The following is a 26354-nucleotide window of genomic DNA, read 5'->3' on the forward strand; positions in this document are numbered from 1 at the left end:
TCCACCAGTGCATTGCCAATCATTTTGTCACTTTTTTAATTTTCTGGGGAAGCATTATAGTTCAGCAAATACTTCTTTTGCTTTTAGGCGCAAGCTTTCAATCCAAATGACACTTAGGCCCGAATTTCCACAGGAATAGAAAGGCCACACTTAGCCAAAATGGCATTAGAGCTCTAATTCGTCTGTCATCGCCCCCCTCCCCTCCACCAAACCAGCAGTACCATTCTCACCAGGGTGAGGAATGGTTTGAGTCGTGGTTTGCACATTGTGGTTTACAAAGGCAGCTGCAAATGTAAAGAAGCAGCTGCTTTCAAACAGATGCACTGTTCGTTCGTTGGATGTGCAAAACATGACTCATGGGCACATCTGAATAAAAGGTTTAAATCTGCTGGAGTCATTTGGAGAGACAGAATACCCTTTTCGAGAGGTAAGTGACTCTTTTCGATAGGTCCAGGTGTCTCTTTTGAAAAGTTAAGGTTCCTTTTGGGAGAGGTCAAGTGCAGTTCTGGAGAGGTCATGTGATGGGTTTGTTAAATGCAGACCTGAATGTGCATAAAAAGTGGATACATTCATTGGAACTGCCAAGCTATAATGGCATTTAAATCCTCAAACCCTTTAAATGAAAAAAGGGTTAAAACTGTATTTTTTCATCTCATCATGGCGTCTGAGGCCTGCCCATGGTTAAAATTGGACGAGTTGGCATGGAGGGGGAAAGTGTAAAGGGTCGTGGGTGGGAGGCAGGGATTGACATGAAATGGCACTAAGGTGGCCATGAAGCTGAACAGAGGGACATAGCATGGCATGGAGGATATGAAAGGCCATGGGGGTGGATAAAGGACATGGGATGGTATTAATTGGCATGGAATGGAACATGGGGAGTGAGGAGGTTTGAGGCATGAGGGTGAGAGGGCTGTTTTTGGATTTATTTCTTTTTCATAACTGGAATGAAGTCCTAATGCGCCAAAGCAGGCCTTTAGAACACCCTGACTGGCATCTGGAAGCCCCATTATTTCCAGAGGCAGCAGGCCCGATTCCAGTTATTACCAGTCTCTCCTGGTCACAAATGGACATCTGGATGTCGAGGCATGGTGTTTAAAAGGTGATCCCGACACAGGAATGAAAATTCAGCCCTTAGTTATAGTGTCATGAGTGGAATAAGTTTGAATAGGTTGTTAGTCTATATCCTACGAGGTGCTGAAATCTGTTCTAGCCCTCTCTCCCACTCATTCCATTGAAAATAAAGAAAAAGATTAAACATTTTGTATTCCTTTGGCTTGCCATTGTGACAAACACCAAACTCATTGCTCTGTGGAACAGAGGGTGCAATCAACCAAATTCCTTCTGAGTGTGGTAGTGAGTGGGAAAGCTGGGTGTTTCCCGATAGCCGACCTGGCGAGGCCATCACCAGTATTTAACGTTAATTGGTCCACAGCGGGTTATCATCACCCTTGAGAACTGACCACCCTTGAAACTTCCTCCCATGCAGGGTTGGTCTTGTTGGCTCCTCTGGGTAGAGGATGCTCCTCCTCACCACCACTTCATTCAGCAGGACTTCTAGGGATGCTTCACTGAATCTGGGAGCCAGAGGTTCCTGGGATCCTTGGGTTATCTCCTCTTTGAAAAATGGGGTAGGCTGATGCTCGGTACCTTTTAATCATGGTGCCATTGTGACAGTGGGGTTCGAGCCATTCAGCCCACCTGACCGTGTGAAACTTCCCAACTGCACGGCAAATTCGGCACAAATTGTTATTGATCCCCTTGGCAGGTAACTCCCTGTTCCTGCATCCATCATGGGACTTTAGTGGAATGAAAAATGCAACGCTTAGTTGTGATCTTTGGTTTTAATTCTGAAATTATATCATGAAAATATTAAGGGTCAGTTGACTATTTCAGTACATAGAAGGTTAGTTTTAGGGTAATTAGGTAATTAACAATATTGTAAGATATCAAAATCATAAGAGAATGGAGTCTCTGTGATGTGTGCAATGCTTTTGTATTTGTGTCAAGTTGCACCAACTAAGGTTTTCGATGGACAAATATTCCAGCCATGGTATTATTCAGACACTTGTGATTGGGAACTAGTCAGGAACATTTTTTTTTTAAATCCGCAGGATTTGTACATTCAGGGATTGGAGAAAACAAATGTGATCTGTGCCTTTAAATAAACAACACTAAACAGCGAGTAAGATTTGAAGATGAATCATGATTGATTTGTTGCACTCATTGCAATTTAATGAATTTAAGACAGTAATGAATCCAATATTTCTGTTATTCCCCAGTCTATAACCTGTCAGCACATCAGTAGGAAAGCCCAACCAACATTCCATCATTACCTCATTTCATTGACTGGCTTAAGGTGTAAATAGTTACAGAGTGGTATAGGATTTTTCAGGACATTCCCAGTGTAGGTTTTACATCAAATGCAAATATGTGCAGATTGAAAGTATTGAACAATTCAAAGCTGCAAAAGTGCACATTTTGCTTTGTAAGCAAAGGATTAGCCTTGCTTTGTGTTGTGAAAAAGGTTTACAAATTATAGTGTAAATTCAGAAAATGTGCCTTTCATTCCAATTTAATAAATCATGTTCGACCACCTGCTGCAAATGTTTCTTTTTGTGCAATTAAATTGGTTTTACTGATATTACTTTAAGCCAGTTAAACAGCTGACGATATTTTATTGGAAGCTTAAGTTTTACAGAGATGTATATAGGTTTGACTAATGATGACACAATGTGCAAATTAAGTGCTGCTGTAACAAAAACAAAACAATGGGTATTGGCAGCTTTCTTCCCTGTGTTCAATAGATTGACAAACAATCCTGAACTATCATCAGTAAATGTACAGACAGAAATATGTTGGACCCAAAGTAGGTGCATGTATTATGATGTCATGAATAGGAGTGAAAAGCAACATTCAAAATATATTGCACCATTTATTTCCTAGAAATGGTGGACACAATCAATGCCTGGTGTTCAGCGTAGCGAAGGGATTTGGATTGAACATTTAGAATTTTAATAGAGAGATGATTCCTTTCAGGAAGCTAGCCTCCAGAAAAAGTTGCAGTATTTTGCTGTTTTTATCCGTAATTCCCTCTTTCCCTGCACTCACGTCTCCTGCAACAGAATGTCACAACAAATCGCCTATTAGTGCCTACCAGGAACATGCATTGCGCCTGACACAGAGACTGTGACAGTCTGGGGCACAACCACAGTGGAGTGGATGATCTTCCTGCCCCAGATGCAGCCTCAGAAGCCACTTATCAGTAATTGTGAAATCTGTTCAGAACTCAGCTAAAGAGATGCATCAACATCATGGATGTTGACCCCATGGGAAAAACAAGGATCAGGCATATCTTTCATCAGTGAATGATTTTCTTTTCTGTCTTCTTCTCAGTGTTTTGGAGGTTTAATCTTCTATTTTAAATTTGTTTCCAATTTTCCCGCTTTTTGTCAGAGTTTCCCTTTTTCTGCTGAATGACCTTGGAGCACTGAGACTAGAGACAGGCATTGTATTGCAAGGCCTCTCCCATTGCCACTCCTGAATTAAGTATCATGGCCTACCTGCAGCAGAACAGATTAATCTCAGTTTCTAATTTTCTCTCAAGAGACATATTTATACTTCCCCAGCAGACTGTCTCTGCTGAGACAGAAATATACCATGCAGAAGTGGAGGGGGGAACAGCGTATCATGAGTATGAATTGATATTACCGCTTTGTGACATTGGAAATTTGAGAATTGATAACCTTGGACAAGGTGCTTCTGCCCGCCGCGCCACATTTCTGCCTCACCCTGCCGGTGGGATGCTCCGTTACACCGGCTGGTCAATGGGGTTTCCCATTGTGGGGCAGCCCCATGCCATCAGGAAACCCCTGGGCTGCCGACAAAATGGAGCATCCCGCCGGCGTAGAATTCCACCCATATCTTTTCTTAAGAAATCTAGATGAAAGACTTTAGACCTGGTCACTACCTGGAATGAAAATAGGAGAGAAGAAAACATGAGTTAAACCAGGATAGGTGTCAAATTACAATAAGATATTTCTTTGAAGTCAGTAGAGGTGAAGACGTTGATGGAATTATTTAGTAGTGACGGCTACTCAGTTAGATGGTTGCAGTTCAGGAACCTTAACTGCAGTTTCCTCCAATTTGTAGTTACAGTTGGGTTAGTGAATAGATGATCTTACTTGTGATGGAACGTTCCAATGAGAGAATGCAGCGTTACATACCCAGCTCACACATGACAAACAAAATACGTAAGTCCGTAAACATTATAAATTTGGATTGTAGCTTTAATAAGTGGATTCATTGATAGATTTGAGTTGCAACAAATGTCAAATTTGTTGGGCGCGGGTTTCCCACCAAGTTGCACCTGGCGCCGTTCCAGGTGCGCCTGGTGAATTGCAGGAGAGGCCCAAATTGAGATTTGCGCGGGCACAAACCATTTTGCACTTCATCCAGCCTACTCCTGATGGCTAGTTCCGGATCTCGCCCAAAAATGCGAGAAGGTCATTAAGCCTAATTTGCATTCGGGGGTTGGGGTTGTTCATGGGGCTGGCAGGGGTCGAAGTCAGGGGTTACACTAGGCTGGATGGTTGAGGGGCTTTGTGTCTGTGAGGCCTTCAAGCCATCTTTAAATATTGTGGAGACACATAACAGGAGCAACCACAGCTGCAGCCTGTCTGTCCTACCACACGCTCCGGGACAGAGCCCTGCTGGGGCTTCTCTCATGAAAGTCAATGTCACCCACTTTGAGTGAGAGCAGCCTCTAGTTTCACAGTTGAAGGCTATTCCAAATGAGGAATTAGCCTTGTTAGTTGTGAGAGTGCTTCAGACTCCTGAACTCTTAAGCGTCTCCTCGAAGGAAGAGGTGTCATGACTGAGAGGATGATTAGTGGACTGGATGTCCTGAAACATTAATGCCTGAACACTGTGCACTGTGCCTGTACTCTAGGAGTATCAGCACCATAGAGGCAGCTGTCAACAATCAAACACTGAAGAGGAGGGCTTCTCCACTGAGGACCCTCTTGCGGCCAAAGTGTAAATGTCTGGATGAGTGGAGGGCAGCTGAGCACAGCCTCCCTAATGTTGCTGGCAGAGGTCTGGGGTCGAGGGGCTCCTAATAGGGGTGAGGATGTAGAGCGAGGTTTGTCAGCACAACTGGCTCACTGAATGGCACTCTGAGAGAAGGCAGGATAGTCATGCTAAGAGTGGAGGAGGCTTGTAGGATTTGAGGGTCCCGGGATGAAGCCCTAACTGATTGTCAGTCTTTCTCCTTCTCCAATTCGTTCCAGATACAAATATATTTGCTGGTATGGGTCCCGCGGAGGCTAACGTCACTGTGCTTGCAAAAACCAAGGAGGACAGACACCAAAGACAGCAGCAAGGGCAATGCAGGGGGCCGCCACACACATTCCAGAGCCCCAGCCACTCATCAGGCTGAGGAGGGGGCCAGAAGCGGAGGCCAGCGACGTGCCGGGGTGTACAGGAGTCATTAGTCCTCCCATGAGCTGACGGACAGCATATGCCGCAGAAGAGTGCATCTCAGCACTGACATGGCAGCCTGCGGAGGAGGAGGAGGACACTGCTTCCAGTGGCCATGACGGTCACTGCAGCACTAAACCTTTTTGCCAGCGGGTCATTCCAGAGCTTGAGAAGGGACCTGTGTGACATACCCCAAACTTCAGCTGTTGGTGACGGATTCTCTGTATGTCTGGACATCAGACGATATCACCTTTGACCTGTACCAGGCCCACCAAGGTATCCAGCATGCAGGTTTCAGCACCATCGCCGGGATGCCCAAGGTCCAGGGGGCCATCAATAGCTCGCATGTCACCCTAAGAGTACCGGGCATCATGGAGTGCTCTGTATTAACAGGAAGGAGTTCCACTCACTGAATGTTCAGATTGTGTACGACCGCTGCCTCAGGTTCGTGCACACGTGTGCCTGATGCCCTGGGAGTGTGTATAATAGTTACACCCTAGGGACTAGGAAGAGCTGGAGGACAAGCCTGAGGGGTAATCAGAGGATGGAGGACAAGCGGCAACTGTAGTCCGGCATCCCACGAGGACCAGGGAGGCCCTCATCGCCTCCAGATTCGCCTAGGACAAGGCTGTGACCAGCAGCTCAACATCAAATCATTCTACTCCCCCCACGACCCGGTACCAGTAGCAGGAATAACAAGGGGTTGGGTTGCTGCCAGGCCCATTGTGAAGACTAAAGTGACAGAGGCTTCACATGTATCAGGTGTGACATATTTTAATGGTAACCATTCTAATGTGACAGAGTTCCATTCCCCTGGCTACGGACAGTGACTTTACCAGTGCCCACTCAAATGCTCCTCACTCTTCTTGATCCTCCATGGTCTACTGCTACATCTAGGTGTGCCCCATGATGTACATCAGAGGAGGAAACAGCCTGCTGCCCTTGGCAGACGTCCTCTGGAGGGATGGAGCCGGAGAGCCTCGGCCGACTTAACAGAGTCACAGATGTTGCCGTACCACCCTGTTCTGCCCGCTGACCTTGAGATGTGCCGGTGTCGGGAGGGGGATTCAGAAAAACTAGAGACCACTGCAATCTCCGTGGTGGAAGGCTGCGGGTTGGCCTCCAGCGCTTCTTCCTCTATTAGGGTACCAGTAGGGACCTAGGTGACTCCATGGGATGGTGGGGAAGCTGGAATGGATTCCAGAAGCCTGTGATCATCTCGCACTGCCTATCCAGGAGACTCCCCATTGTCTGCTCCATGGTGTCGACACCTTCAGCAATGGTCCTCAGTCACTCGGCTGCGCTCGGAGTGCCTCGGCAATGTCCACCTGTGTCTGGGACATGCCCCTCATCAATTGGGACATGGTATTAAAGCCCTTAGCCATGGTCATCACAAACGGAGCCATGCCTTGGACACCACTACTCAAGACGTGGACATCGTGCTCCAGGTTTTGCACTACTTTGCACTACATGTCTTCATTTCACAATTTATCCCCCAGCTGTCAGTTTCAGAGAAGACTTAGTGATAGTTTTTTTTCCCTTTCCCTCTGAGTCATCTCTTCTTTGATAGCAAGTAGTATAGGACAATAAGCAGGCCATTCAGCCCAACTAATCCACATAGTGTTTATGCTCCACACCACTCTTCCCCCTCCAAACGTTTTTATCTAATCCCATCGGCCTAACTTTCTAATCCTTTACTCCAGCTTCCCCTTAAACAAATCTATGCAGTTCACTTTAACTACTCTTTGTGGTAGCAAATTCCATAGTCTAACCACATTGTGGGTGTACCACAATTCAGACTATGGTGATTTAAGAAGGTAGCCCACCAAGGACAAGTAGGGATGTGTGATGAATGCTGGCCTTGTCGGAAATGTCAACATCCTTTGATCGGATAAAAATATCTAACCACTTGCTGGGTAATTTGTAATTTTGCTTTACCCTCTCTAGGGTGATTCCACGGCTCCCACCAATCTGCCAGTGTTTTTATCTTGATGCAGCAAATTGTGATGCAGAGCCCTGGCTCAATACTAGCACTTTGCTGGCATTTGTATTATATATTTTGTATACAGTTTTTCTCTAGGTTTCTATATTGTCATTATAGGAAGACATTGGGAACTTTGGTCCAGAAATAGGGTCCAAGATGTGGCAGGAAATTTAGGGGTTAACAACACTGCGAGCAGCAGAGCTAGAAGGATATACCCAAAGCTTGAGTTATCGTGTTCCATTCAAAATTAACCTTGTTAGTGGGAATACACAGGATGTCCCGGTTCAGCCAGGAGGATCCACTCAAGATCCATTGTCATTCGGGACTACCTTGCTTGACCAACCGTCAGCCCATCACAGAGTCTGATGACGTATTGGTCCATCAATGAAAGGTTAGTTGCATATAAATGGCATAACTCTGTTCCTTTGTATTACCGGGAGTGGAGAGTCTGCCACTTTAAAGATAAGTGACTCAAGTCTGGCCACCTCAGGGGAAACCTATGTTTAAGGTGGTGGATGGAGCTTAGAGAGAGAGAGAGACAGGGAGAGATAAAGAAATGCTATTTTGAACAGTTATAGCAGAAGGCTGTGGAGGTCACCCAGGGAGGTCATGAAGGAAGCTGCTCCAGAATGCAGACTTTCGAAAAGGATTCTAAAAGAACTTGACTGACCGCAGAGAATTGTGTCATAATTATAAGTATTATTGTTGCCTGTCGATGTAAGTGGAAGGAGAGCTGTATGTTTATTGGACATGTGGTTTAATGGGAACTAATGTGTTAAGGGTAAGAAACTGCATGTAATTTGTTTGTGTTAGAATTTAAGTAAAAGTTTAAATATGATTTTCTTTTCTTTTCTTTCAATAAAGTTTGTTTATAAAATAACCAAGCCCAAATTCTTATATTCTCACCCTGGAGCGAATCGATCTTTCCGCATCGCATTAAAACTTTAAAATGTCATGCATCTGGTTCAGTATATTAGCCGCTGTTGAGAACTGATCAGGCATCTTGGACCATTTAACTGTTACTAATGTTTTATTGCATATTGATTACCAGTTCTGACCCCAGTCATATCTATATTTGAAGGCACGGTATCTTTGCTTGTGTATATTTATGTTGATTCTGTCACTGTGGATCATAGTTTGTACCAGCCTTTATGCTGCCTGATCATGGGTTAGATTAATTCACTGTATCTCTGCATCTATGATTCTGCATTCAGAAACATATTTTGTGCAACAGTGTTCTCCCAGTTGTGGATGACTTCATTCCCATACATTTAGCAGAGTTGTCAGTCCTGGTTCAGTTGGAGCAGCATTACCATTGTCTCAGAAAACGGTGAGTTCAGGTTCCATTCCAGATACATGAGCATATAGGCCAGGAATTTCCACATCCCTGCTTCCAATTAAATACAGCAGAAATTGTTTTACGTGTATAAACAAGGTTCCTGCCACCCTTCAAATCAAGTTACAGGAGTAGAATGAGAGCAGCTTGAACAAAATTATCAGCCTAACACAGATTGGCACTTCAGTTCAGTAGTGAGTGCTGCAGTTTGAAGTCACTGTCTTTCAGATCCAATGTTAAACTGAGATCCCATCTGGCTTCTGAGGTGGATGTCAAAGATCTCTCAGCACTAATCAAAAGAGAGCAGGGGGTTTCTGGTGGCCTGGTCACAATTTATCCCTTAACCATGTTCACTACAACAGATTATCTAGTTATTTATTGCCTTGTCATTTGGAGAACCTTGCTGTATGCAAATTGGCTTCTATGTTTCCCTACATTATAACAAGGTCCCTGAAGAGAAGTTTAAATTTATATCTATTTTTAAAGCATAACCTGAATTCAATTCCAGTAACTTAACTTGGTATTTCCCTTTCATTGCTGATGATCGTTGCACTTTTTCTCTTTCTTCTCAACAGCAAGAGTTAGAAGAGAGTTTATTAGCGTATGAGGAGGATGAAGAGGACAAAACTGACAAGGTAATTATCTTTGGAACACCTCTGCTTTCCCTCAGGTACTGAAGATTGTTGTTTTTACCCCTAATGGAGTCCTACAGACTGGAAAGTTGAGGAGTTTGAGTACAGGTAATTGGACAGAGCTGTTTATCATTCTAACAATAGTTAGTGTGCACAATGTGAAGGGGAAAAGTGAGCAATAATTCCTTTTCTCTGGTCCATGACTGGGTCAAAATTATTTTTCATGTGTGTGAATGTTGGTGTTTGCTTGTGTGCATGCACATTAGGAAGTAAGACTAATGCAGCATGTCTTTGAAAGATAAAGACAGTGATTAACTTTGAAGGGCAAAATTGAGTATTAAAAATGGTGCGGCAACTTCTGGTTGGCAGGAATATAAAGGAAATCACAGTGAATCTTAGAAATTGAAGTAAGTTCAAAGCTTTCAAAAATGAAAAGCAGTCAGCAGCCATATGGATGAAGTGCTGAATATAGGACTTTTGAAATTGGGGATCATTGAAATTTCTATTCCAGTCCCAACATTGTTTTCCTTTTCACGTGTGATTCTTGATATTTATGTTAATTTATGTGAAATCCATTTCATTGTAGATTTTGACACAGATATAGACGGTCAAAATTCGATAATTCGTTAATTCGTTAATAATGGCATATAATAGGAAAAATATAATTGAAGAATATGCTGTGTCTATGATGAAATAAGATGAGCTTTATTAAATCTGAGTCCAGAAACATATACAGCACTCTTATTATCAGTATGATATTACTGAATTACAGCAACCAATAATGGAAGTGACAAAAATATATGTAGAATTATGGATAAATGGTGTTGAGGTTACAGTCACATTTGGAACCATCGCTTTGTAATCCTCCAACATGAAGCTTCAATAGCTTTGCAAGTCATTCAAAAACCTGAGATGTTTTTTTTTGTCCTGGCACTTACTGTTAACATTAATATTTTTACTTTTACATATATCTTTAATTTTTATGTAATGTGCTTATCTATACAATTCAGTGTGATTCTAGAATGTCCCCCTTTTGCTAGTAAGAATGTGTATTCAAAAATGTGTTTGTCATTGTGTTCCTCTGAAATGCAAAGAATGTGCTGGCAGTGTATGTTACGGATACTCCTCTAATTCTTTTGGTAGGACAATAACATGTTCCAACAGTATGAGTGATTTGTAATATCTGATGAGAAAGTAACTCACAGTGTAAGAATGAATACATGTACTGCCGCCTTTTATGCATGGCTGCATAGGTTTACACACCAAAGCAAACAATGGAGAGAAATTGTTTCCCGTGGCATTCAATTACTGGATGGAAAGTAAGAGTTGGGGGTGACCTAATAATAATAATCTTTATTAGTGTAGGCTTACATTAACACTGCAATGAAGTTGCTGTGGCCTATTTACAGGCCTGGGGCTGCATTCTCCGTTTTGGAGACTAAGTCCCCATGCCAGCATGATAACGTTGGCGTTTTACGGCAGGAAAACTGGCGCAAAATGGCCACCGATTCCCTGTTCTTGTGGGGGAGGGGGGGGGGGGGGGCAAGCAGCCAGGCAGCGCAGAGCTCCCAGCTCTAGCTGCCAATACGGTCTGGAGAGTTGCTGGATTGGTAGCCGCGCATGCGCAAGGCGGCGGCCTGCAGCAGCTGCGGTGTGCTTCATGGCGGACGCCGCTCGCGGACCCGGCCCGCTTAGATAGTCCCCCCCCTTCGACTGGCTTGCGTGGCCCAGACTGCCCCATCACAGTACCCCAATACAGCATTTACGCCGCTTTACAGGAGACGGAGCATCGCGGAAGCGGCATCACCCCCGATGTCAGTGTCATCGGGGATTCTCCGCCCCGTCGCCGAATGCGATTTCAGCGTCAGGGATTGGAGAATCCAGCCCCTGATATTCTAAGTCTAATTATCCACCATCTACTCTCATATGTTGCACCTGGCACCATATTCACAGCCAGTAATTCTCAAGTATCAGAGCACTCAGCTAAAAAAATATTCGTTATGCCGTTCGAATGTACTGATCAGGGGACTAATGGTTGTTTTAGTACCCTGCTGCCAAAGTTGGCAAAAACTCTGCATGCTCTCCTCAGTTGTCCTGGGTTCACAGCTGCCTTCCTTGCAATCAATAACCTGAAGATTGTTTTCATTTTGTTACTGACATGAACATGGAGCCAGGAAGATCAGTGCTGCAGCGTACACAGCAATAAATCAGGGAGCTCTTGCCCAGCCACTACTTTCCAGCCTGTCTTCCTCCCCCGCCCCAGGAACTTTCTCACTCCAGTATACATTTTAATCCACAATGCAGCCGAATCTACCTTTTTATTCACAATATTGCATCAAGTACCTTTTTATCCTCAATACTGCCCAATATACCTTTTTATTCTCAATATTGCACAAACACCTTTTCATCCTCAATACTGCCCAGTGTATCTTTTTATTCACAATACTGCCCTCAGTACCTTTTTATTCACAATACTGCTCAATGTACCTTTTTATTTACAATACTCCCTCAGTACCTTTTTATTCACAATACTGCCTTCTGTACCTTTTTATTCACAATACTGCCCTCAGCACCTTTTTATTCACAATACTGCTCAATGTACCTTTTTATTCACAATACTGCCCTCAGTACCTTTTTATTCACAATACTGCCCTCAGTACCTTTTTATTCACAATACTGCCCTCAGTACCTTTTTATTCACAATACTGCCCAGTGTATATTTTTATTCACAATACTGCCCTCAGTACCTTTTTATTCACAATACTGCCCTCAGTACCTTTTTATTCACAGTACTGCTCAGTGTACCTGTTTATTCACAATACTGCCCTCAGTACCTTTTTATTCACAATACTGCCCTCAGTACCTTTTTATTCACAATACTGCCCTCAGTACCTTTTTATTGACAATATTTCCCAATGTATCATTTTATTCACAATACTGCCCAATGTATATTTTTATTCACAATACTGCCCTCAGTACCTTTTTATTCACAATACTGCCCTCTGTACCTGTTTATTCACAATACTGCCCTCAGTACCTTTTTATTCACAATACTGCCCTCTGTACCTGTTTATTCACAATACTGCCCTCAGTACCTTTTTATTCACAATACTGCCCAGTGTATATTTTTATTCACAATACTGCCCTCAGTACCTTTTTATTCACAATACTGCCCTCTGTACCTTTTTATTCACAATACTGCCTTCTGTACCTTTTTATTCACAATACTGCCCTCAGTACCTTTTTATTCACAATACTGCCCTCTGTACCTGTTTATTCACAATACTGCCCTCAGTACCTTTTTATTCACAATATTTCCCAATGTATCATTTTATTCACAATACTGCTCAGTGTACCTTTTTATTCACAATACTGCCCTCAGTACCTTTTTATTCACAATACTGTCCTCAGTACCTTTTTATTCACAATACTGCCCTCAGTACCTTTTTATTCACAATACTGCCCTCAGTACCTTTTTATTCACAATACTGTCCTCAGTACCTTTTTATTCACAGTACTGCTCAGTGTACCTGTTTATTCACAATACTGCCCTCAGTACCTTTTTATTCACAATACTGCCCTCAGTACCTTTTTATTCACAATATTTCCCAATGTATCATTTTATTCACAATACTGCTCAGTGTACCTTTTTATTCACAATACTGCCCAATGTACCTTTTTATTCACAATACTGCACAATGTATCTTTTTATTCACAATACTGCCCTCTGTACCTTTTTATTCACAATACTGCCCTCAGTACCTTTTTATTCACAATATTTCCCAATGTATCATTTTATTCACAATACTGCCCTCAGTACCTTTTTATTCACAATATTTCCCAATGTATCATTTTATTCACAATACTGCTCAATGTACCTTTTTATTCACAATACTGCCCTCAGTACCTTTTTATTCACAATACTGCCCTCAGTACCTTTTTATTCACAATATTTCCCAATGTATCATTTTATTCACAATACTGCCCAATGTATCTTTTTATTCACAATACTGCCCAATGTATCTTTTTATTCATGATACTGCCCAATGTACCTGTTTATTCACAATACTGCCCTCAGTACCTTTTTATTCACAATACTGCCCTCTGTACCTTTTTATTCACAATACTGCCCAATGTACCTTTTTATTCACAATACTGCTCAGTGTACCATTGTCTGCCCTCACAATACTGCCCTCAGTACCTTTTTAGGCCCCAGCAAAGGGGCAGCAGGGTAGCATGGTGGTTAGCATAAATGCTTCAAAGCTCCAGGGTCCCAGGTTCGATTCCCGGCTGGGTCACTGTCTGTGTGGAGTCTGCACGTCCTCCCCCTGTGTGCGTGGGTTTCCTCCGGGTGCTCCGGTTTCCTCCCACAGTCCAAAGAGTGCGGGCTGGGTGGATTGGCCATGCTAAATTGCCCGTAGTGTCCTAATAAAAGTAAGGTTAAGTGGGGGGGGGGTTGTTGGGTTACGGGTATAGGGTGGATACGTGGGTTTGAGTAGGGTGATCATGGCTCGGCACAACATTGAGGGCCGAAGGGCCTGTTCTGTGCTGTACTGTTCTATGTACCTTTTTATTCACAATACTGCCCTCAGTACCTTTTTATTCACAATCCTGCCTTCTGTACCTTTTTATTCACAATACTGCTTAATGTACCTTTTTATTCACAATACTGCCCTCTGTACCTTTTTATTCACAATACTGCCCTCAGTACCTTTTTATTCACAATACTGCCCTTTGTACCTTTTTATTCACAATACTGCCCTCAGTACCTTTTTATTCACAATACTGCCCTCTGTACCTTTTTATTCACAATACTGCCCTCAGTACCTTTTTATTCACAATACTGCCCTTTGTACCTTTTTATTCACAATACTGCCCTCAGTACCTTTTTATTCACAATACTGCCCTCAGTACCTTTTTATTCACAATATTTCCCAATGTATCATTTTATTCACAATACTGCCCTCAGTACATTTTTATTCACAATACTGCCCAATGTATCTTTTTATTCACAATACTGCCCTCAGTACCTTTTTATTCACAATACAGCCCTCTGTACCTTTTTATTCACAATATTTCCCAATGTATCATTTTATTCACAATACTGCCCTCAGTACCTTTTTATTCACAAGACTGCCCTCTGTACCTTTTTATTCACAATATTTCCCAATGTATCATTTTATTCACAATACTGCCCTCAGTACCTTTTTATTCACAATACTGCTCAGTGTACCTTTTTATTCACAATACTGCCCTCAGTACCTTTTTATTCACAATACTGCCCTCAGTACCTTTTTATTCACAATACTGCCCTTTGTATCTTTTTATTCACAATACTGCCCTCGGTACCTTTTTATTCATAATACTGCCCTCAGTACCTTTTTATTCACAATATTTCCCAATGTATCATTTTATTCACAATACTGCCCTCAGTATCTTTTTATTCACAATATTTCCCAATGTATCATTTTATTCACAATACTGCCCTCAGTACCTTTTTATTCACAAGACTGCCCTCTGTACCTTTTTATTCACAATATTTCCCAATGTATCATTTTATTCACAATACTGCCCAATGTACCTTTTTATTCACAATACTGCTCAATGTACCTTTTTATTCACAAAACTGCCCTCTGTACCTTTTTATTCACAATACTGCTCAATGTACCTTTTTATTCACAATACTGCCCTCAGTACCTTTTTATTCACAATACTGCCCTCGGTACCTTTTTATTCATAATACTGCTCAATGTACCTTTTATTCACAATACTGCCCTCGGTACCTTTTTATTCACAATACTGCCCTCGGTACCTTTTTATTCACAATACTGCCCTCAGTATATTTTTATTCACAATACTGCCCTCGGTACCTTTTTATTCACAATACTGCCCTCAGTACCTTTTTATTCACAATACTGCCCTCAGTACCTTTTTATTCACAATACTGCCCAATGTATCATTTTATTCACAATACTGCCCAATGTATCATTTTATTCACAATACTGCTCAATGTACCTTTTTATTCACAATACTGCCCTCAGTACCTTTTTATTCACAATACTGCCTTCTGTACCTTTTTATTCACAATACTGCCCTCAGTACCTTTTTATTCACAATACTGTCCTCAGTACCTTTTTATTCACAATACTGCTCAATGTACCTTTTTATTCACAATACTGCCCTCAGTACCTTTTTATTCACAATACTGTCCTCAGTACCTTTTTATTCACAATACTGCTCAATGTACCTTTTTATTCACAATACTGCCCTCAGTACCTTTTTATTCACAATACTGCCCTCAGTACCTTTTTATTCACAATACTGCTCAATGTACCTTTTTATTCACAATACTGCTCAGTGTACCTTTTTATTCACAATACTGCCCTCAGTACCTTTTTATTCACAATACTGCCCTCAGTACCTTTTTATTCACAATACTGTCCTCAGTACCTTTTTATTCACAGTACTGCTCAGTGTACCTGTTTATTCACAATACTGTCCTCAGTACCTTTTTATTCACAATACTGCCCTCAGTACCTTTTTATTCACAATACTGCCCTCAGTACCTTTTTATTCACAATACTGTCCTCAGTACCTTTTTATTCACAGTACTGCTCAGTGTACCTGTTTATTCACAATACTGCCCTCAGTACCTTTTTATTCACAATATTTCCCAATGTATCATTTTATTCACAATACTGCTCAGTGTACCTTTTTATTCACAATACTGCCCTCAGTACCTTTTTATTCACAATACTGTCCTCAGTACCTTTTTATTCACAATACTGCCCTCAGTACCTTTTTATTCACAATACTGCCCTCAGTACCTTTTTATTCACAATACTGTCCTCAGTACCTTTTTATTCACAGTACTGCTCAGTGTACCTGTTTATTCACAATACTGCCCTCAGTACCTTTTTATTCACAATACTGCCCTCAGTACCTTTTTATTCACAATATTTCCCAATGTATCATTTTATTCACAATACTGCTCAGTGTACCTTTTTATTCACAATACTGCACAATGTATCTTTTTATTCACAATACTGCCCTCTGTACCTTTTTATTCACAATACTGCCCTCAGTACCTTTTTATTCACAATATTTCCCAATGTATCATTTTATTCACAATACTGCCCTCAGTACCTTTTTATTCACAATATTTCCCAATGTATCATTTTATTCACAATACTGCTCAATGTACCTTTTTATTCACAATACTGCCCTCAGTACCTTTTTATTCACAATACTGCCCTCAGTACCTTTTTATTCACAATATTTCCCAATGTATCATTTTATTCACAATACTGCCCAATGTATCTTTTTATTCACAATACTGCCCAATGTATCTTTTTATTCATGATACTGCCCAATGTATCATAATAAAAAGATACATTGGGCAATATTGTGAATAGAAAGATGCATAGGGCAGTAATATGAATAGAAAGATTCATTAGACAGTATCGTGAATAAAAAGGCACATTGGTCAGTATTGTGAATAGAAAGGTACATTGGTCAGTATTGTGAATAGAAAGGTACATTGGGCAGTGTTGTGAATAAAAAGGTACATTGGGCAGTGTTGTGAATAAAAAGATACATTGGACAGTATTGTGAATAATAATAATAATAATCGCTTATTGTCACTCGTAGGCTTCAATGAAGTTACTGTGAAAAGCCCCTAGTCACCACATTCCGGCGCCTGTTCAGGGAGGCTGGAACGGGAATTGAACCGGTGCTTCAGCATTCTTCTGCATTGCAAGCCAGCTATTTAGCCTGGTTTAGCACGGTGGACATTGTACAGTACAAAAAGAAGTCAAGACACAAATTACAAATTAAACATAGTGCAAACCACGGCTCTGTGGACGCACGGACCTACCTCAAGATTCCCCTACTCTATTCTACTGTACCCCCCCCCCCCCCTCCCCCCGCTGACTCTTACTCCTCTGCGAAGAAGTCAATAAATGGCTGCCACCTTCGGGCGAACCCTAGTAGCGCACCTCTCAAGGCGAACTTGACTTTCTCTAGGCCAAGAAAGCTCGCCATGTCCGTTAGCCATATCTCAGTCCTCGGGGGCTTTGAGTCCCTCCATGCTAACAGTATTCATCGCCGGGCTACCAGGGAAGCAAAGGCCAGAACATTGGCCTCCCTCTTCCTGGACTCCTGGGTCCTCTGAAACTCCAAAGGTTGCCACATCCGGGCTCATTACCACCCCAGTTTTCCCGTGAGAACCCGGTACATGATATCTGTGAATCCCTGCCAATACACCTGAGTTTAGGGCACAACCAGAACATGTGTGCATGGTTAGCTGGCCCTCCAGCACATCAAGCACACTTGTCCTCCAGTCTGAAGAATCTGCTCATCCGGGCCACCGTCATGTGGGCCCGGTGCACGACCTTAAACTGGATCAGGCTGAGCCTGGTGTATGTTGCGGTCGTGTTTACTCTGCTCAGGGCTTCTGCCCAAATACCGCCCTCCAGCTCCCCCCGAGCTCCTCCTCCCAGTTAAGCTTCAGGTCCTCGGTCTGCGTATTCTCCGCTTCCATTAGTTCCTTGTAGATGTCTGAAACTCTACCCTCTCCCACCTCTCCCCTAGAAACTACCCTGTCCTGCCTCTCCGTCGGCGGGAGATGTGGGAAGGATGGCACCAGTCTGCGTACAAAATCCCTCACCTGCAAGTTCTAAAGTCATTCCCTCTCGCCAGCCCAAACTTCTCCTCCAGCTCGGAAAGCGCCCTTCCAGGATCAGATCACACATCCTCACAATCCCTGCCCTCCTCCACAGTCGATACCCCCGTCCATGTTCCCCGGGGCAAATCGGAGGTTGCCGCAGATTGGGTTCCATTCCCCCCCGGACCAGCCCTTTCCAGCCCCTAGATGCTCTCAGTGCAATTGCCAGCGGCTCTATGGCCAGCGCAAACAGCAGTGGGGAGAGAGGGCAGCCCTGTCTTGTCCCACGGTGCAGTCTAAAATAGTCCAATGTCGTCCTGTTCATCCATACACTCACCTACAGGGCCTGATACATTAGCCTAACCCAGTCGATGAACCCTGCCCCGAACCCAAACCGTCCTAGTACCTCCCACAGATAATCCCACTCGACCCAGTCAAAATCCTTTTCAGCATCCATGGCTACCACTATCTCCACCTACCTACTCTCCGGGGGCATCATAATCACGTTGAGCAGCCTTCTTATGTTGGCCACCAGCTGCCTCCCCTTTACAAACCCGGTTTGGTCCTCCACAATTACATCCGGTACACAGTCCTCAATTCTGGTCGCCAAAACTTGGCCATAACTTGGCGTCTACGTTGATCAAAGAGATCGGCCTATATGACCCACAGGTCCTTATCCCATTTCAGAATGAGCGAGATGGTGGCCTGCGACATCGTCGGGGGTAAACTCCCTCTGTCTCTTGCCTCGTTAAAGACCCTGACCAGCACCGGCCCCACTATCCCGGCAAATATTTTGTAAAACTCCACCGGATACCCGTCCGGCCCCGGGGCTTTACCCAACTGCATGACCTCATCGATCCTGACCAGGGCCCCCAGTCTGTCCACCAACCCCCTCCCCACTCTTGGGAAGGTCAGTCCGACCAGGAATAGCCTCATCCCCCCCCCCCCCACCCCGGTCCCCCGGGTGGTTCCGAAGTGTACAGCTTCCTATAAAAGTCCCGAAAGGCCTTGTTCAGCCCTGCTGCATTACCCACTAGATTACCTTCCCTATCCACTCCCTCCCTATTTCCCTAGCCGCTTTCCTCTTCCTCAGTTGCTGCGCAAGCATTCTACTGGCCTTCTCCCCATGCTCATAAAACGCGCTTTTTACCTTTCTAAGCTGCTCTACAGCCTTGCCTGTAGTCAGCACCCCAAATTCGGCCTGCAGCCTCTGTCATTTCCTGAGTAACTCTAGCCTCAGGGATTCCGCGTAACTCCTGTCCGTCCGTAGAATTTCCTTAATCAGTCGGTCCGTCTCTGCCCTGTCTGTCCTGTCCCTCCATGGTGGACACTGAAAGCTGTCCTTACAAAACTGCAGGTCTACCCAGTACGGAGCATGGTCCGATATGGCAATTGCCGAATATTCTGCCCCCACCATTCCGGCCAGCAGGTCCCTACTCACAACAAAGTAGTCAATTTGGGAATATACCTTTTGGATGTGGGAGTAGTACAAGAGCTCCCTCGCCATTGGCTGGCTAAATCAACACAGATTTGCTCCCCCCCATTTGCTCCATGAACCCTCTCAGTTCCTTTGCCATCGCTGGCAACCTGCCCGTTCTTGAACATGACCAGCCCAGGCTCGGATCCAGGACTGTATTAAAGTCCCTGCCCACGATCAACTTCCGCGAGTCTAAGTCGGAGATCTTCCCTAGCATCCTCCTAATAAAATCCACATCATCTCAATTAGGGGCATCCACACTGACTAGGACTACTCTCACCCCTTCGAGCTTACCCCTCACCATAACGAACCTGCCACCCCCATCCACGACTGTGCCGTCCGCCTCAAATTGTTCCCTTTTATTAATCAGGATCGCAACCCCCCCCTCGCCTTAGAATCAAGCCCCGAATGAAAGACCTGACTGACCAGCCCTTCCTTCATCTAACCTGGTCTGCCACTTTCAGGTGCATCTCCTGCAACAAGACTGTGTCTGCCATCAGAACCCGCAGATGCGCAAACACACGCGCCCTCTTGACTGGCCCGTTTAACCCTCTAACATTCCAGGTGATCAGCCTGGTTGGGGGGCACTTCGCCTCCCCCCCCTTTGCCGATCAGCCATCCCCTTTCCTTGGCCAGCCCCCCAGCCATGTGTCGCGCTTCCTCTGGCCTCCCTCCTGGCTGGCTCCACCCATGACGTCCTCACTGTTGCCATGCCCAGTTTCCATCCCCGTCAGCAGAACAACTCTCCCCTCCCCCTCACAATACCATCCTATCACCTAACCCCTGCTCTAATCTAACTATATGGACACCCCCAACCTCGGCTCCCGTTGACTAGCTGCACTCAGCTAGCCTGGGGCTCCCAGCCTCGGCACCAGCCCATCCCCCACCCAATGTTCCCAGTCACCCCTCCCCCCGACCCTTCCACACCACTTCCCCAGATCAGCCCTACTTAAGCAAACACTCTATACAAGTCATAACAACCCCCACAATAGCACAATTCAAGTTAAACGAGAAAAAAAGATAAGAAATAACAGGCACTCTTCAGTCCTTCCCATGCAGATACAAACAAAGTTCTCTTGAAGCATCCATTTTAACCCAACCCTTTTAACTGTTTTCTTTATTAATTCCCCCCCCCCCCCCCCCCCCCCCCCCCCCCCCCCCCCCCCCGCCAGCCAAACTCCAGCTAAGCAAACAGCCCAAAAAGGAAACATTTAGGTAAACCATGCAAAAGGCACACAAAAAACAACAAACAAAAAAAAAGATACATCCCGAAATGAGGGAGACACCACATGTACTTAAAAGTTCTAACATGAGTCCAAACATCCTCAGCTCAGGGCCAGCCCTTGCTTCTTAACAAAGTCCATCGCCTCTTCAGGTTCCTCGGAATAGTGGTGCTGACCCTCATACGTAACCCACAGTCGCGCAGGAAAAATCAGCCCGAATTTCACCTTGTTTTTATACAGTATCTCCTTCACCTGCCTGTAGCCTCCCCTCCCCCACCCACCTCTGCGCTCAAATCTCGTTTCACACGCAGGGTGGTATTGTCCCAAATACAGCTTTGTGTGCTCTTTGCCCATTGGAGCACCTGTTCCTTGTACAGTTACCTGTGAAAGCATATCACCATCGCTCGTGCGGGACTCCGTTGTCGCCACTGCCTCACCTGCACTCTGTGTGCCCTGTCCACTACTGGTGGGCGCGGAAACATCTCGTTCCCCAGCAACTTCTGAAACATATCCTCTACATATGCGGCAGTGTCCAGCCCCTCAGCCCCCTCCGGGAGGCCCATGATTCTGACATTCTGCCGACGAGATCTGTTGTCCAGGTCCTCCAGCCTTTTCAGAAGCATTTTTTGCTGGTCCCTCAACCTCCAAATCTCCACATCCGCCACCATTTGAAAGTCAGCCTGCTCCTCCATTGACTTCTCCAACTGCTGGAGATTCTGAGCCTGATCATCCAGCCTTTTTCCCATCCGATCAATCGACTTCTGAAGCGGCTCCAAGTTGTCACGCTTCAAAGCCAAAAGCCCTCCTGCATAGTCTGCAGCAGCTGCTCCATTGTGGGCTGGGCTGTCGGCTCCTTGCTCTGAACACCAGCCATGCTGGTCTCTCTCACAGCCTCCGCTGTTCCCTTACTTGACCAATTCTTCTGCTGTTTACGGTCCCTCTGGCTTCTTAGGTCCATACAATTCTGTATGGGTCCAGTACCTGAGTACTATTGCTTTCCGGTTCCGCGCTCCAAAGCGCAAAAAAGTCAGTGGAAAAGGTCCAAAAGTCTGACCGAAACTAGAGCCACCAAATGTGCGACCTACTCCCTCATAACCGCCCCCGGAAATCCCCAATGTACCTTTCTATTCACAATATTGCCCTCTGTACTTATTTATTCACAATAATGCCCTATGTCCCTTTTTATTCACAATAATGCCCTATGTACCTATTTATTCACAATACTGCCCTGTGTACATTTTTATTCACAATACTGACCAATGTGAATAAGCTGAATACATAAGCATTCAAATCTCCATCAGCAGCTAGTTTGCATTGTGGAAGCTACATATCACTGCTGGTATTTAGTAAGAAACACAACATATCCAATCACCACTAAAGAGAAGATTTCAATTCACCCCATGAGGAGCGGAGGTACTGGCACAAAAAGCCGAGGTACTGGGATGTTGTGCAATGACAACGTCAGACAACTACCTAAGGGTGCGATCTTCTGGCCTCGTTACACTCGCGCACAAGCGTAACGAGGCCATTGAATAGCGGGAGAGGCCAAAAACAGGAACCGGCCAGGTGCCAAACAGTGTGCGTTGCAACCGGCCAGCTCCCTTAGGCAAAATCAGAGTCTCACCGTAGTGTGGCGCGAAACCAATTATCACCACTTAAGCCTAATTCCACACAATTAACGCAAGTCACCAGCCACCATCATAGGGGCCGGTTCTCACAGGGCTAAATAGCTGGCTTTTAAAGCAGACCAAGGCAGGCCAGCAGTGCGGGTTCAATTCCCGTACCAGCCTCCCAAACAGGGGCTTGTCATGAGACTGTCACTTTAAGAAATGTTTGGCTTCTCATATTACTCCAGTGATGACAGAGTGTGGGTAAAGCTGGGCTGTCTGTCAGCTTTTTACTTTCATTTTAGGCTGTTTGCTGCAGGGTGTGTTTTAGTTTTGTTTTCAGTGTTGGAGCTGAAGCCAGACAGAGCAGGTGTACTGTTGATCTCTCTGCCATGAAAAGACTATCTCTTGATCATTTGGTGAATTCAGAATTATAAATGTTCTCAGTAGTGAATGGAAACCTAATGTGCTTCTGTTAAAAGGTGTTTCTTATGTCTTTTGGATGTTGTTTGGGAAGTTATTGAGGATTACTTAGTGTTGTATTCTTTGAGGGTTGTATTTGAATTGATGGTTGCTAAGATGTTCACTGTATGTTTTAAAAAGGTGAACTTGAGTTCATAGAATTAACATTGTTTTGCTTTAAAAAATACTTTTCCATTTCTGCTGTACCACACCTGTAGAGTGGGCCGTGTGCACCCCATACCACAATCTATTAAAAGTTGTGGGTCAGGTGGACTCCATGATACACTTTGGGGTTCTCTAAACCTTGGCCCATAACAAACTGGGGGCTCGTCCGAGATAAAAGTCTATCTATTGGAATGGTTTAGTGAATTTAAAGATAGTGAGGGGTGAGCATATTGTGGTTGCTTCTCAGGTGTGGTATTCTAGTTTAAGTGGGGAGTGTGTTGTGGACAATGGCTCTTTCAGAGGCTCAGAAGTTTTTGGGGTGGAGAAAGTCACACGCAGTACCTTACGGCAGAGACTAAAAGCAGACTGCTAGATTTGGCACAAACATTGCAGTTAACATTACCTGACAAAATGCGAAAAGATGAGGTAATTGTGGTGGTGGCTAAGCATTTAAAATTGCCTGAGATACAGTTTGACTCATTGGAAATGGCAAAAATTCAGTTACAAATTAAACAAATGGAACATGAGAAAAGATTAAAGCAGCATGAAGACAAGAGAGAGGAAAAAGAAAGAGGGAGAGAGAAACAGATAGAGAGGAAAAACAAAGAGATAGAGAGGAAAAAGAAAAGGAGAGAGAAGAAAGGAGAAAAGAAAGAATAGCCCCAGTAGATCAAAAAGAAAGAGAAAGAGAGATACAGATCAGGGAAAAAGATGGAGAGAGTTCGAACTTCAGAAAATGGCCATGAAACATGACAGTCAGTTAAAATTGACAGACGTAAAGGGAAACGTACAGTTGGATGATAGTGATGAGGATAGTGAGAAAGAGCGTCAAAGTCGAAGGCTTAGTGGGAATCTATTTAAATATGTCCAAGCATTACCAAGGTTTGACGAGAAGGAGGTAGAAGTCTTTTTCATTTCATTTGAGAAGGTGGCTAAACAAATGAAATGGCCACAGAACATGTGGATATTACTGATTCAAACAAAGCTGGTAGGTAGAGCTAGTGAAGTGTTTGCATCACTACCGGAGGAGGTATATGGGACGTATTAGGTGAAAAAATCCATCTTAGGTGCATATGAACTAGTGCCTGAAGCCAATGGTTTAGAAATTTAAGGAAAGAATTTGGTCAAACATACATGGAGTTTGAAAGGCTCAAACAGAGTAATTTTGATAGGTGGATACGGGCTTTGAAAGTAGACCAAACATATGACGTTCTCAGAGAAATTAAACTTTTGGAGGAGTTTAAAAATTTAATTCCTGATGGAGTGAGAACTCATGTGGAAGAACAGAGTGTTAAAACTGCGAGATTAGCAGCAGAAATGACACATGATTATGAATTAGTTCATAAATCAAAGCTTGGTTTCCAACAACTTTTTCAGCCTGTAAGTGATAGAAACTGGGGACATGAGAAATACTCGTGGTAGAGGCAAAGGTGATCTGATGGGAGATAATAAGGAGAGTGTACCTCAGATTCAAAAAGTAATCCAGGCGGGTGGAAAAGAAATGAAAAGTTTCAAATATTTTCACTGTAATAAACTAGGCCATGTAAAGTCACAGTGTTGGTGGTTGAAGAAAATTACTGGGAAGGCTGGTGTGGTAAAACAGGATAAGACAGTGGGATTTGTTAACGTGGAAAAGGAAAGCCCAAGTGAAGCGAAGGAGGTGCAAAAGATTGTACAGCCTGATCAAGAGGTGATTGATAAGAAGATGCCAGATCTCTTTAAATAATTTACTTGTGTGGGTAAAGTTTACTCATGTGTATCAGGAGGAGCAGGTAAAGAAGTCACAATTTTAAGAGATACGGGAGCTAGTCAATCTTTAATGGTAAGAGATTAGGAGTTATGTAGTTTGGGAAGAATGTTGCCAGGAAAGGTGGTAATATGTGGAATTAAGGGTGAGAGGAATAGTGTTCCATTATATAAGGTAAGGTTGGAAAGTCCAGTGAAGAGTGGTGAAGTGGTAGTAGGAGTAATAGAGAAACTATCTTGTCCAGGAAGTTTATCTTGGGTAATGATATAGCTGGATCGCAGGTGGGAGTGATGCCTACTGTGGTTGATAAGCCAGTGCAAAATCAGACAACTAAAGTGTTGAAGGACAAATATCCTGGGATTTTTCCAGATTGTGTAGTAACAAGGTTGCAAAGTCACAGCTTAATACAAGAGGAGAAATCAGAGAGTGAAGATGTAGTTGAAGTGCAATTATCAGAAACGATTTTTGATCAGATGGTTGAAAAAGAACAAGAACAGGTGGAGGATGAGGCAGATATTTTTAGTTCAGGAAAATTGGCAGAGTTACAACAGATGTAGAAATAAAATGGATGTATCAGAAAGCATATACGGAAGAGGAATCTGAGTGTATACCAGAGTGTTATTACAGTAAAAGAAATGTCTTGATGAGAAAATGGAGACCTTTACATATGCAGGCGGATGAAAAGTTGGCAGAAGTTCATCAAGTAGTATTACCGGTCGTGTATAGAAAGGAGGTGTTGCGAATTGCACATGAGGTACCAGTAGGAGGTCATTTGGGAATAAGGAAACCTCAAGCTAAAATCCAAAAACATTTTTATTGGTCTGGACTACAGAAAGATCTAGTTAAATTTTGTCAATCATGTCACACATGTCAAGTGATAGGAAAACCTCAAGCAGTGATAAAACCAGCGCCCTTAATACCCATTCCAGCATTTGAGGAACATTTTACAAGGGTCCTAATTGATTGCATAGGACCGCTTCCTGAAACAAAAAGTGGGAATCAATATCTTTTGACTATAATGGATTGTCTACTAGGTTTCCAGAGACCATTCCAGTCCGTAATATTACAGCTAAAAAGATTGTGGAGGCGTTACTTAAATTCTTTACAAGATATGGACTACCCACAGAAATACAATCGGATCAAGGATCAAATTTGACCTCAAAGTTATTCAAAGAAGTTATGGATAGCTTAGGAATAAAACAATTTAAATCAACTGTGTACTATCCAGAATCACAGGGAGCGTTAGAAAGGTGGCATCAGACATTAAAGACAATGTTAAGGGCTTTTTGTCAAGATTATCCAGAGGATTGGGATAAAGGAATTCCATTCGTAGTGTTTGCAATTAGGAATGCACCTAATGAGTCAACCAAATTTAGTCCTTTTGAAGTAATTTTGGTCATGAGGTAAGAGGACCACTTAAATTGATTAAGGAAAAATTGGTGAGTGATAAATCAGAAATTACATTATTGGATTACATGTCAAATTTTAGGGAACGATTAAATAGAGCAGGTAATTTGGCTAGACAACATTTAAAAGTTGCACAACATGTGATGAACCGGGTGGCAGACAAGAAATTCA

General features: G+C 43.5%; 1 protein-coding gene across 9 annotated transcripts in view; it reads left to right on the top strand.

Annotated features, from left to right (window-relative positions):
- Window positions 1-26354, top strand: part of LOC119970506 (multiple C2 and transmembrane domain-containing protein 1-like) — an 891726-nt gene that overhangs the window by 725062 nt on the left and 140310 nt on the right. For all 9 annotated transcript variants that reach the window (XM_038805255.1, XM_038805256.1, XM_038805254.1 and 6 more), the window contains one exon: window positions 9374-9433. In XM_038805255.1, the coding sequence (XP_038661183.1) occupies window positions 9374-9433 (60 nt within the window). The remainder of the gene's footprint in view (window positions 1-9373; window positions 9434-26354) is intronic.

Source organism: Scyliorhinus canicula, chromosome 8 (genome assembly GCF_902713615.1).
Source record: "Scyliorhinus canicula chromosome 8, sScyCan1.1, whole genome shotgun sequence".
Lineage (NCBI taxonomy): Eukaryota > Metazoa > Chordata > Chondrichthyes > Carcharhiniformes > Scyliorhinidae > Scyliorhinus > Scyliorhinus canicula.